General features: G+C 35.3%; 1 protein-coding gene across 2 annotated transcripts in view; it reads left to right on the forward strand.

Annotated features, from left to right (window-relative positions):
* The window catches only part of LOC118264490 (guanylate cyclase 32E), a 133,200-nt gene that overhangs the window by 92,684 nt on the left and 26,992 nt on the right, over positions 1-13,524 (forward strand). For both annotated transcript variants that reach the window (XM_050704863.1, XM_035577011.2), the window contains exon 11: positions 11,224-11,361. In XM_050704863.1, coding sequence (XP_050560820.1) covers positions 11,224-11,361 — 138 coding nt within the window. The remainder of the gene's footprint in view (positions 1-11,223; positions 11,362-13,524) is intronic.

Consider the following 13,524-nt stretch of genomic DNA (forward strand, 5'->3'; position numbering starts at 1 on the left):
GATATTTATTTCATAGAAGTTTTATCCTTTTTACTCCCAGAGGGCAATGGGCGGGTGAGCCTCATCTTAAGGGCATTTGCTTTATCTTTTCGACTTATTATAATGTATTATTTTGTTCACAAACAACCATTTAGTTTTAAATTACTTTTTAGTTAAAATAAGTTGGTTATTGTGGTAGAAAAATATGTTGTAACTTTTATCATATATTTTTTGTTGTTGTAATTTTTGATTACTCACTCACTTAATTGTTTGACGTGGAACTCAACTAGTTTCAAGCCATGCTATAAACTCATATTCCTGAGCAGCATTCTGCGATTGTTTGTTTGTCGACCGAATAACGTAAGTAAGCCGATAATATAACAATTAATTTAGTATGTCTCACGATAGTTGTAGTAATTTTTGATCTTCAAATTTCTATTATCCATGAAGTCCAATGCAAAAGAAAGTACGCCTATTCTGTATGATAAAGCGACTAATAACTTGATTATAAGGAGACCCAATTACCCCCTCCCCAATCACCCCAATCTCCAATTTCCGAACAATTCTCAAATTCTTAACACCCTAAAGGCCGGCAACGCACTTGTATCGCCTCTGGTGTTACAAGTATCTATGGGCGGCGCTAATTGCTTACCACCAAAGGAACAGTCTGCTCATTGAACGTTTAAAAAATATTATGTTTATTTTCTCTTTTTTTTTAAACACAAAAATAAGTCGTGTAATGCGATATTGAATAAGAGCATCAAACTTCAAACAGACAATTTCTTACGTGTTGCGTAGGTGTGTCATAAAAATACACATTTTCTTTGGACGGGATTCATTTGTCCTATAATAATTTAATTTTGCGGCAAACATGCTTCTTCTAAGCGTTTATAAAACTCCTGTAAAATTATAGGAGCCGAAAAAAGCCAAGAAATACTGTGCCCGACCCGGGAATCGAACACAAGACCCCCTGCCCGGCAGTCGCACTTGCGAGCACTCAACCAACGAGGCGATTGAGTCGAGAATTTGCATTAGTTTAATATATTTACAATTTGAGCTCAAAATGCTTTTGGAATCTTGTTTCATCAATATAGCTTCGAAACCATTCAAGTGATGAAAATAACATAAAAATATTTGTAAAACAAGATAAACTAATTTTAGTTTTAATGTCTGTCTGGTAGATTATTTTTTTAGACATATATTAGACACGTATTTTTTAATTTCTCGCGGAAACAAATTCTTTCAAAGATATATTGATTTGTGACGTCACTTGTAGGTAAATTGTATAAATAGAAATGACGTACTTGCTCCCACTCTTAAACTTTGATTCGTTTTATCTATGTATGACAAAATAAAATAAAAAATACCTGTCTTATATTTTTTCGTTACCTAACTGACGGACTAAATAGATTTTTAATCATCCCTATTCTAAGAATCATTTACTTTAGGTTTCCACTCCAATTGAGCGCTACGCCAAAAATACTACGCCGTAGCGATTTTGCTACGCGGCTACGAAAACGCGGTATACCGCTACGAATGCAAAGCAGAGTTCGTACACTTTAATTTATTAAGTTAATTCGACGAAACTCAGTGAATTACGTAATTTAATTAGTGAAAATATTAAAATTACTTGCTTTGATACTTACTTTCGTAGCATTTTATTGAAATAATCTGTTTCTGATGAGTTTGATTTTGTAATCGCCTGTCTGTCTTCAAGTTAAATACCTGTCTTATTTTTAAGTTTAAGACCTTGAAATGTTAATATAGTTTATCTATACGTATCAACTATTTCTCTTTGTCGTTTTATTTTCTTTACGAAATGGTCTTGGTGGTTCAGATTGGTCACAAAATTAAGGATAGGCTCAAGGTACATGGTATGATTTGTCTTCAATCGTCGTTGATGCTAAAACTTAAGTTATATCTAATAATTTCTCTGTTTCTTTTGTATGGGTATGTCTATTCAGGCAATATTTTAAAATATTTTACACAACGTTACGAGTGAAAACTGCTGTCTGAATAAAAATGTGATACTTTCTCTATTTTAATGAAATAAATTAAATCATAGAAGTATTCAGTATGAGTTACGTGAGCAACAACGTACAACATTAATTTAAAATGTTCACTTCACAGACACATACCACAATAGCTTTTTTCAGTGTTGTTCAATGCTTTCATTGGCCGGCACGAATGAACTAACCAATCAGAGCACCGGACGCGCTCTCGTTAAACGTAAACTAAACTCGTACTAAAACCTCTTTTGCCTAGCTACCGCGCCAGCCTTGCAGTCAAATAGTCATCATTATCATCATCATCAGCCGAAAGACGTCTACTGTTGAACAAAGGCCTCTCCCTTAGTCGAATAGTAATCTTATATATTTCCCAAGGTTATCCAATTTCCTCCATCTCATATTCTCATACGATCAATGTATTGTGATTATGTTCGTGACAAACCTTTCCGATAAAATGATTTGACATATAATTATGATAAAGCGAAATACTCATGGCCCATATACTTTATCGGGATAATACGAAAATGTTCGATATAGAAATATGTAACGAACCTTTGATGTATAGGTTATTTAAATGTATGTAAAAAATACACATCGTCACGCCTTTTATCCCCGAAGGGGTAGGCACAGGTGCACATTATGGCACGGAATACCACTGTACAATGTACACCCACTTTTCACAATTCGTGTTGTAAGTCCCTTGTAATAGAGGGTGAGCCTATTGCCATATACTGGGTAAAATTCCAGACTCCATGCCACTGTTGAATAATACAAAATTTTCGACAAACCTAAAAAATCCCAGACATACTTTCCACGACCCGGGAATCGAACTCTAGACCCTTTGCTTGGCAGTCGTACACGCAACCACTTAGTCAACGAGGAAGTCATGTATGTCAGAATAACGAATATGAAGTGCGTATATCAAATATTATAACCTGGGTGTCTTCAAAGCCCGAGTGAATAGGTTGCTTATGGGCAGACGTGCTCCATCGTAGGCCGCATCATCACTTACCATCAGGCGAGATAGCGGCCAAACGTCGACCCATTAAACATAAAAAACACAAGATTGGACTGACTTAAAAAACTAAACATACAAATGCTTTCAATACCTAATTATAATTATGTTTACATCGTATTTAAAGTTAAATGAGTCATAAAATATCCTATCGGAGAGCGGTAACAGAAATCGACGATTATTTATTAAAAATTTATCTCCTAGATCGCGATGAAACTGAAATTTTTCCAACGACGTTTCACATTTTTAAGTTTTATATCTTTCTTGAAACTTTCATAAATTAGTCTGTCAGAATCTAGCTGAACTTCATGTTGTGATACGTGTGGTATAAAGTACTTTAATAGCCTTAGTTAGATTTTATCGAAGGTTGAAACGTCAGATTTCATATCAGTTAGTAAAATACAAATTATATTTTCTGCAATATTTTATTAAGGAATAGTTTCTGCCATCATCTTTGCTTAGTTCTTGTGGGAGAAAAAGTAGCTTATGATATGTTATTTTAGTTTAGACCATAATTTACCCCCGTTCCAAATTTCGTCTCAATCGCTTTGGCAGTTTTTAAGTGAAGAAGTAACAAACAAACCCACATACTTTGACATTTATAATATTAGTAGGATAAACTGTTAAATAGTTGATTATACTTATACAACCTTTTTGAACGATCAAACTGAAAATAAAATATCCTAGTAAATAATAAAAAAACAAAACACGACCATTATTCATTTATTCCCCTTTTTCCTATCAATTATTTACTGGAAGTATTCTAGGAAGTATAGTTCATTGAAATTAGGTCGATAGATAGACCCAGGAACATTGTCAGGTCGTAACGAAGTGTACTAGTTATTTCCTTTTCAAAGCCTTTTGACGTCGAACCAAAAGGAAACATAATGAATTTCCTGATGTCCACTTTGTAAAAGGCTTCATCAATGTTACTAAGAACCTGTTCTTCTAACTATTATTTATAGTAATACTAGCTACCCGCCCCAGCTTCGCATGGGTGCAATGGTGATATATTATTATGCATGTATTATACATATAAACCTTCCTCTTGAATCACTCTACCTATTACAAAAAACCGCATCAAAATCCGTTGCGTAATTTTAAAGATTTAAGCATACAGACAAACAGACAAAAATAGTGACTTTGTTTTATACTATGTAGTGATTACTGTAACGTCACGCCTTTTATTCCCAACGGGGTAGGCAGAGATGCACATTAACGCACGTAATGCCGCTATACAATGTCCAGTATACACATTTTTCACCATTTGTGTTAAAAGTCCCATGTAATAGGGGGTGAGCACAATTTGGCAATTGGGCACTCTTCCACCATGTGTCACATGTAATAGGGAGTGAGTCTGTTGCCATATATTGGGCACAATTCCTATGACTGATAAATTTTTCGAAAAGCTGAAAAATGCCCAGCAGTATTTGCCCGACCGGGGAATCGAACGAGACCCCATATCCGGCAGCCGCGCTCGTAACCAATTGACTATAACTATCTATCGATATTATTAAAACAGTTTATCTCTAGTTTGTAGACTGTATTATAAACATAAGTGCTATATAGAGGATCGTCTTATCGGTATTATTAAACATGCCTCGTCACTGCTCTATTTGGTGATTTCGATATTTTATCGACTGCGTATCTCTAGTACTATCGATATCATTATCTAGAAGTTTGGTAGTTGGTTCATTTCCTTGAATCTCAATGGGAATTTATGGAATTAATGTTTGAGTGGTACTGGTACTACTTCCTCCAATATAGTTTACCAGATTACGGTTAAGTATAATATAAATACTTATAAATATGTAATAACCAACTTGTTCTATCTAAAGTGGGAACCACGTGGTCACTGAGGTAATTTTGATAGATTTTAAATTATAAAGAGCATGGCACACTTAGTTCGTATAATATATATTACAGAAAGGTATATGTACAATGTATAAAAGAAGGGCCAAATTAAAATTACCTTTAACCGACGAGCATGCATGAAAATACCGATGACTGTTGATGAAGCGAAAGAAGTATGTAATAGTCGTATGTAGCAATTGGTGGTGTGTATTGTCTCTGCTTACCCCCATGGACACAGGCGTGACGTTATATATGTAGAAAGTTATAGTAAGGCATATTATCACATAATATTATCAATACTTAATTTTTTTTAAGTTACACACACAGCTATATTACATATTTCTGTGACATCACCAAAATATATTCACGAAATATATACGGTATTGCTATCGATACAATTGCAGACCGAAAATCATATATTATATTATGTGGTAGCTAGCTATACTATAACTCATATTATAGCTCAATATTAATATACATTAAGGCTAGATCTATGACAGCCTTGACTTCTTAATATAAACGAATAATATTTCAGTATTTCCTATGTATGGAATAGTCATTACTATACTGTATAATATATATAACTTGAGCCTGATTATGGAATATGCTATATTTGTACTCTTACCGATAAAATAGCAATACATATAGAGATATTATGAAAGTATATTTTTTAACATCTTTTATTACGAGACCTATAAATAAACCTATTCACATTCCCCAGTGTAATAGTGGCCTCTTTGTGGCCAAGTCACGTACATACTTCCCGGGTAGGAAATATGTACATAAATATATTTCTTTATGCATAAAGCAGTTGTTAGTTACTTTAATTTTAATATTATAATACAGTGGTTTAGATTATTTTTTTATTTTAACACACTAATGATGTGATAATTAAAATTATGATTAAAATTTGCCCACTGAAAAGTTGAATAGGTATGGTTTTAATTATTATGTTATTGTCTTACTCACGTAACCGTTTGACAAGGAACTCAGCGACTAGTTTCAAGCCATACGATGCAGCGACTGCCGCGGAATGCTGCTCTTGAATATGAGCCTCTAGCATGGCTTGTAACTAGTCGAGTTACTCGTCAAACAGTTACGTGGGCCTCTGGTAACCTCACCCACACTTCGAAATACAACATGGGACCCAGTAGGGCTGATGCCTGATCCTTAGCTACGGACTAACTAGCGGGTTTACCGGGGTTTCGGCTCGAAAAGCAGGAGTAGGAACGGGGTGGTTTTTAGCCAGTAAAATTTTGACACTCCCTCTCGCCTCGTCCAGAGCGAGAAAAGACATTGGATGATTTTTCCCCCCCTAAAAAAAGTCACAAGATCAACGTATTAAAGAGGTAGCGCAGTTTATTAAAAAAAAATCGAAGCGTTAAACTAGTTCACTTCTATTTACCTAAACATAATATAATATATCTAGCTATATGAACGTATGTAAAATAAATAGATTCTAGTGAAGCCTTTGACGTAAACAAGTTTTAGGTCACTTTATTTTAACCGAACTGACATTCAAGCACTATATACGAGTATAGACTAACGATACACGTGGCTACCAAAATCTAGCAAATGCAGTATGGCTGAACACAGACATAGTTTTTATAAAAACTATCCTTAAACCATTTACATACAGTTCAATTTGCATCGTCATGTAACATAAAGTAAGCAGATTTTCCCAATTTTGAAATTGTTGTTAGTAAATTGAGTTCCTCAATAGTTTTGTTGTATATTTGTTAGTAACTCAATACATAATGCATGTTGTGTGTACATAATATTACATCATTACATTATGTTAACAGATATAAGGAGAACCAAGTAAATATATGAACCAAGATATGCTCTACTAAACAATGTGATAAAAATGGCGATTTTGCTTTTTATAAATTGCAAGAAGTCTCATGTAGCAAAGAGCTAAATAATTCCCAAGTTGCACTGGATCACTCGATTCCCTACAATATGGTTGAGTTGGGCGATGCTGGTGTACGTGTCATGTTTGTGAACGGGGGCCTGGTCAGCTCCAGACTGTATTATTTTATTGTATTTTTTAAGAGCGGTAAATCTTCTAATCGCTTGTTCCGCCTTTGGTTTAACTAGAGGGAGTATCAGACTTTTACTGACTAAAAACTACCCCGTTCCAATTCCTGCTTTAAACCGAAACCCCGGTAAACTAGGTAATCCGCAGCTCCAGATCATTTAATTGTCCTTAAGGTTATTTTCTTTTTAATTTTTTTTATACTGGATATTGATGTTACATCATTGTCACATAATTGAACCAATGTAACAATGTAATTTAATTTAGCTTTTTTGACATTAAAAAGCGCCTTCCCTGTCTAATTGAATAAATGATTTTGACTTTTTGATTAATATTCATACCATTCATAATTGTGAAATCAATTAAATTAAAATCGATTATAATAATAGTTTATTATTAGTAGCTCTCTGAATTAGCGTTCCTTGCCTCACCAGTTGTATTTAATTGTCTAACTGCAAGTTAAATGGTTGACTGATGCAGTATTGTGTACACGAGTATTCCAACAAGGATCAAGGAGCATTCCCTGTGGCTATTTGTCTGAGAAATTCAGGAAATTAAATAAGGCATGCCGCAAACGAATTAAATTTTGCAACGGTAATTGGCAACAATTGTTTGTCGACAATTATTTATTTTTGTTGTATCGGGAATGGAGTAGAGATACAGAGAAAAAGAGGATGTGATAGACACATAGAGAGAAAAAGAGAAGGAGAAAGAGAGAGAGAAAAAAAAAGATATAGAGATATATATTTTTATAGACTATGTTTCGTGTATTTGAGCTCTTTCAAAAGAGAACATTTAATAAAGTTTAACACTAGTTTTATCAAGTAACTGGTTTCTGGATTTTGAATGTGAATTTAGACTAATATTTTGTCAACCACTGCCTCGTTGGTAGAGTGGTTGCAAGTCCGACTGCTGGGTAAGACTGAAAAGTGGGCGTAGGTTGTACAGTGGCATTGCAGGCCGTTATGTGCACCCCTGACTAACCCTTCGGGGATACAACGAGATAGAGTACGACGTTTATGTCAACCGAAGTTTTACCGTGTATAAGACGCCTAATAATACCAGTACATTGTTTAATATATTATATTATAGAGGTGCACTATATTGTGTCGGCTAATAGTTGGTTAGCACGTGTGCGTTGCAAACTCGATTAAAGGAATTACTAATACTACGATGTAGTGTACCTGTTTATAAAAGAACACAAGAACACATAAATAATTAAGATATGCTTTCAAATACTCTGGAACTAGACTGAAAATACTGACGTCAGTTAAGTAGGCTGCGCGACATCACCGCGTCCGCGCACGCTGCTCATGATTAAGAGTCCCTCTAGGACTCGATAGTAGTAGAGCTTTTCTTTGTTTTCATGTTATCAGGTTACTCACGAAACTGTTTGACGAGGAACTCGACTAGCTTCAAGCCATCCTAGAGGCTCATATTCATGAGCAACATTCCGCGACACACGACGCGGCGATTGTCGCTCGGCTACTGGCGACTCGAGTTACGCGCCCATCACGCCCTCTGCCTGGTATCACGCGCACTTTCTGACGCGCGCGGCGATGTTAGCTCGTTAGACTTGTTCGCCGGCGGCTGCATAGGTGTTGGGTTCGATTCTCAGGTCGAGACAAAAACGGTGTTACATACCGCGCTCACTGTGCCACACTCCGGACCCGCAACATTGTAGACTGACGCAGATTGTAGACTTGGGTTCCAGATTTTCTTAGAATATTTACGTGGGTAAACTGTTGTTTTTAGTTAATTTTACTAAAAGACTAAAGATCTTTATTTTTATTCTTACGGCTATTCCAGCAATGACTTGTTCTAACCATATTGTTTTTGAGTGATAAAATATAGACTTTATAGCCAAGAGCACAAAGCACTCTATTTCAGGCAATAACAAGATAATATCTGACTCAAAGGAAAAAACATACCAACCACAGAGGTTGTAATGGACCTAATAAAAGACCTATAACACGTCGCTATAGATACTAAACAATACTTATTAAATCTAGATACATTTCTATCCAATTTGTCATGTAATACGGTCTGGTTTATCACTCGCCTGGTCTTTACCGTCGCTAGCAATTTCTTTTATTTTTACAGCTGTCATATTGGTTTACGGGATAAAAATAGCTATTTAGTACCATTGGAATGGAAAGTAATGAAACTTGTTTCTTTATTTTAAATTGAGGTAAATGTTTATTAAAAATATTCTAAAGATATTTTGTATAGAAAAAAAGATATATTTATTATAAGATGTTCATCCGTTATCATGGCGTTTGCAACAGTGCCGAAATATTGGAAACTCATTAAAACTAATAAACATGGTAAATATCCCGTTTTAAGTTCTAATGATACTACTACTACTACTACTACTACTAGTGACCATGTCAGTTTAAAAATATATTTTTCTGTTTCGTATATGCATATCCAAACTATTTCTTATTGAATAGTGGACAAAAAAGCAGACTGTATTACCTAGTCAGTCACAAATCATTAAGTGATCAGCACCACACACGGATTACCACAAGACTAGAGGAGTCACGTGTGCTTTGCCGGACTTTTAAACACGACTCAGCAATTTGTGAAATGCACAAAGCGTTATTTCGAGCAGAAATAAAAATAAAATTGGTTGCTAGTTACGGAGAATGCTCAAGGCATTAAGTCTACAATTGCACTGAGTATGTGCAATCAAGTATAAATAAATAAATACACAAGCGTCACTTTACGATGCAGGTCATTCAGCCACTGCGCCAACCGAGCAGCATTGCGCCAAATTCGGCAATGCCATTTCGCAAGCGACCGTATAATAGACATACTGCTACGTTCCTTTAACCGGACAAAACTTTGATACATAACAGCACATGTGCACATTATACCAACACATTATTCGTTAAATATTGTTACGGGTTTCCCTAATCGAACAAAAGTTTCACACATAGTTTTTATACATAGTTATAGTAGAAGTAGTTCATACATAGTTTAGAATTATTGTACTTTTCATATATTTGATTGGTCGACATTTAGGCACTATCTCGCCGGGTGGTAAGCGATGATATGAATTTGAGAATATAAAGAAATTAAAATAAACATTGACTCTACTTTGCGTAAACTGACTCTTAAATATGCGCTATGCGACAGAGGCAGTGAAAGAGATAGCTCTTTCATAACAAACTCATACGTGTCTTACTTAATACCTCTCATAACACAACACTACCTCCCATTAAAGCCGTGGCAGATACAAAGCTTCTTATATATCTTCATATCTTCTTATATATACACATGTATTATGTTAAGCACAAGTTTTTAACAAATAAGAAACATGATGTTATAAGCGATTTTAATACAAATGAAATTTTCTCGGAACATCTTTTCAAGGTTAAGAGGTACTCCTTTCCAAGACGGAATGAATACTATGATGAATGATGACTGTGGTAAAGTGAAATTAAGCTGACTGTGGCTCAAAGGAATTATGATACTAAAGAACTTCCCTATTGAATATAATAATATTCATTTGTAGAATTTATTTCACGAAACGCTTCGCTTCAAGCTTCCTTGTGCGAACTGCTAGGGAGTGGAACTCCTTGCCGGAGTCAGTGTTTCCTGATGGGTACAACCTGGGTGTCTTCAAAGCCCGAGTGAATAGGTTGCTTATGGGCAGACGTGCTCCACCGTAGGCCGCATCATCACTTACCATCAGGCGAGATAGCGGCCAAACGTCGGCCCATTCAATATAAAAAAAAAAAATTGTTTTATAGCCGATTCATTCACAGAAAGAACCAATCAACAGAGATCAGTTCAGAAGGTACTGGTACCTTCTGAACTACTATGATCCAATGATGACTGTCGTAAAGTGAAATTAAGCTGACTGTGGCTCAAAGGTATTATGATACTAAAGAACTTCCCTATTGAATATAATAATATTCATTTGTAGAATTTACTAGGTTTTTTTCGGCTTTTCGAAAATATCTCGGTATTTGCACGGAGTCTGGAATTGTGTCCAGTATGTGGCAATAGGCTCACCCTCTATTACATGGGACTGATAACACAAATGGTGAAAAGTACATTGTACATTGTACCTATATCGGTATTACGTGTCATAATGCCTCTGCTTACCCCTTCGGGATAAAAGGCGTCACGTTGCATCATCAAATCCATTTGCGAGGTGTATTTTCTGACCAGACATGAAAACAAATTAGTGTTCTGTACCAATTTAAACATAATAATATGCTGTCTTTATCTAGTCATCAACATTCTATTTACATTACGTCACCCGTTTTCCCCAATTCGGTTTTGATTAATTTAAACTAGCTATTCTTCTTCCACAGGTAAACATGGACAGCGCAGGTGATGCTGAAGGGAACTTCACAGTGATAGGTCTGGTGGCAAACTCCAGTGTACCTGGTGGATGGACTGCCCAGCCGGTCGCCACCTTCCGATATGTCAACGCATCAGATTTTCTACCGGTTTGTATACACGATATTATCAGCACGTCAATATAGTCTAACTTTTTAATTTTATTGATAGTTTTTTGGGTGACTGCATGAAGTTTGAAATCATACCGTAGGAGAAGGCGTTATACTATGCATGTATTCAGTTATAATGTCATAATTTCCATAGAATAGAAGCATTCCTAGACTAGGTGTTGAAAATGTTTCAAGTTACCATTAGTTTTTTTTTAATTAGTAAACCTTGTCAAGTTTAATTATATTCAAATTGTAATTTAAATTAATTTATTTGTGAACAGCGGTAATACAAAAGGGTGTTAAATATACATTAATAGCATTTCCATGTTCTACCAATGAAATTGGTGTTTAAATTGTTTTAAGTAAGTTAGGCAAACTACAATACATTATTATTATATTTAATTAAATAGGTACGTAAAAATCATTACATTATGTAAACATTTATCATTTAAAAATAGGTTAATCAAATAATGTTTTGTCAATTAAAAACAATGGCAATTTTCGTTTAAAAGTCAGATATTACTCTAGTTTCTTTTATATTTAGGTAGTTTATTATAATCTTTTAGAATATATGATGTTTTATTCATATTCCTTTTTTTGAGGGGAAAAATCATTCAATGACTTCTCCCGCCTTGGGCGAGGCGGGAAGGAGTGTCAGACTCTTACTGACTAAAAACCACTCCGTTCCTACTTCTGCCCTTCGACCCGGATACCCGGTAAACCCGCTTGGTAATCCGCAGCTCCGGATTATTATTAATATTTCTGGGTCAATCAGTTTATTACGCAATCTTCTTAATATTACAAATGCAAATGTTTGTTACTCAATCACGTCAAAATGGCTGAAGGGATCGGGATGAAATTTAGAACCGGGCCAGATTTTGGTCTGGAATAACACAGAACACGTTCTCCCACGCGACCGCGGGCGAAGCCGCTGGACGAAACTAGTACACAATAAAATAAAACTATGTTTAGAGTATTTATTTGTCTCCTACACACAAATAAATACCTACTCTAAAAACTTTTAGTAGTTCAAACCAATTATACGAAAAAATGTCTCTAACAGAATTTGTTTTTCAAGCTTGAACATTTATTTAACTATCGTCTCGTCCCGACTACGTATTGCTTGTATTCTCTGATTTTCCAGTGAATTTGGCAAATTTTATTTAACATGTAAACTTTGTCTTTTGTGAATAGTAAACGTATAATTTTCGTTGGTGTAGGCGTTTGATTTTTTTATTTATCGTAACGTAACGTCACACTATTTATCCCCGAAGGGGTAGGCAGAGGTGCACATTACGGCATGTTTTATTTATTTATAAATTTTTTAATATTTAATAAAAAATACGAAACATTTAAAAATATAAAAAGCAGTAGCCCACCAGTAACGGGAGAAATCCAAGCTACGGGTCAGGGCTCAAGAGAGAGAAATTTCCACGTCACTTATAGGCTGTTGATGTATGTAAGTATATGTATGATTTATATGTTCCTTATATACTCATTAAACCTTCACTAAGTTCAGATTACTAATAGAAGAACTATAAATAGACTTTTATTCAATTAAACCCCGTCCATTACCGCAGTCGACGTCATTCTCATACTTCTAATTTCTATAGCCAATAGATGTCTTAAACAGTTGAGAAACTAGTGCTTATTGATTGAGGAAACTCTCCTACCATCGCTGTATTAACTTTGGATCTAGCCAACTTTATACTGCGTCATATTTCCTTAAATAACTAACATCTAGCTTGTTAGATTGCAGGGATAGGTAGATACAGTTAGTAGTTACATTATTTCCGTGTATAGGGTACTTTTTTTATGGAATAAGCCGGTTAACGAGCAGACGGATCACCTGATGGCAAGCAATTGCCGCTGGTCAGGGATTGGGAAGATTGGGCCTCTGGTAAACTCATTCTCACGACGATACACAACGCAAGCGTTGTTTCACGTCCGTTTTTTGTGAGGCCGTGGTATCACCCCGATCGAAACGGCGCTTCATGCCAAAGAATGGCTCTCCGACACTTAGATTTTTATTTGGGACTTTACAATTTTATTTGGGACAAGCCCACTACAACTGTTACAACTTCTGTAAGTCAGGATCTACAGTAAATACAATCAGGATATCGTGTATAGATAGGGTTTTATTAGAGACTGTAAGAGTATATT

This window comes from Spodoptera frugiperda, chromosome 26, assembly GCF_023101765.2.
Source record: "Spodoptera frugiperda isolate SF20-4 chromosome 26, AGI-APGP_CSIRO_Sfru_2.0, whole genome shotgun sequence".
NCBI classification, from domain to species: domain Eukaryota; kingdom Metazoa; phylum Arthropoda; class Insecta; order Lepidoptera; family Noctuidae; genus Spodoptera; species Spodoptera frugiperda.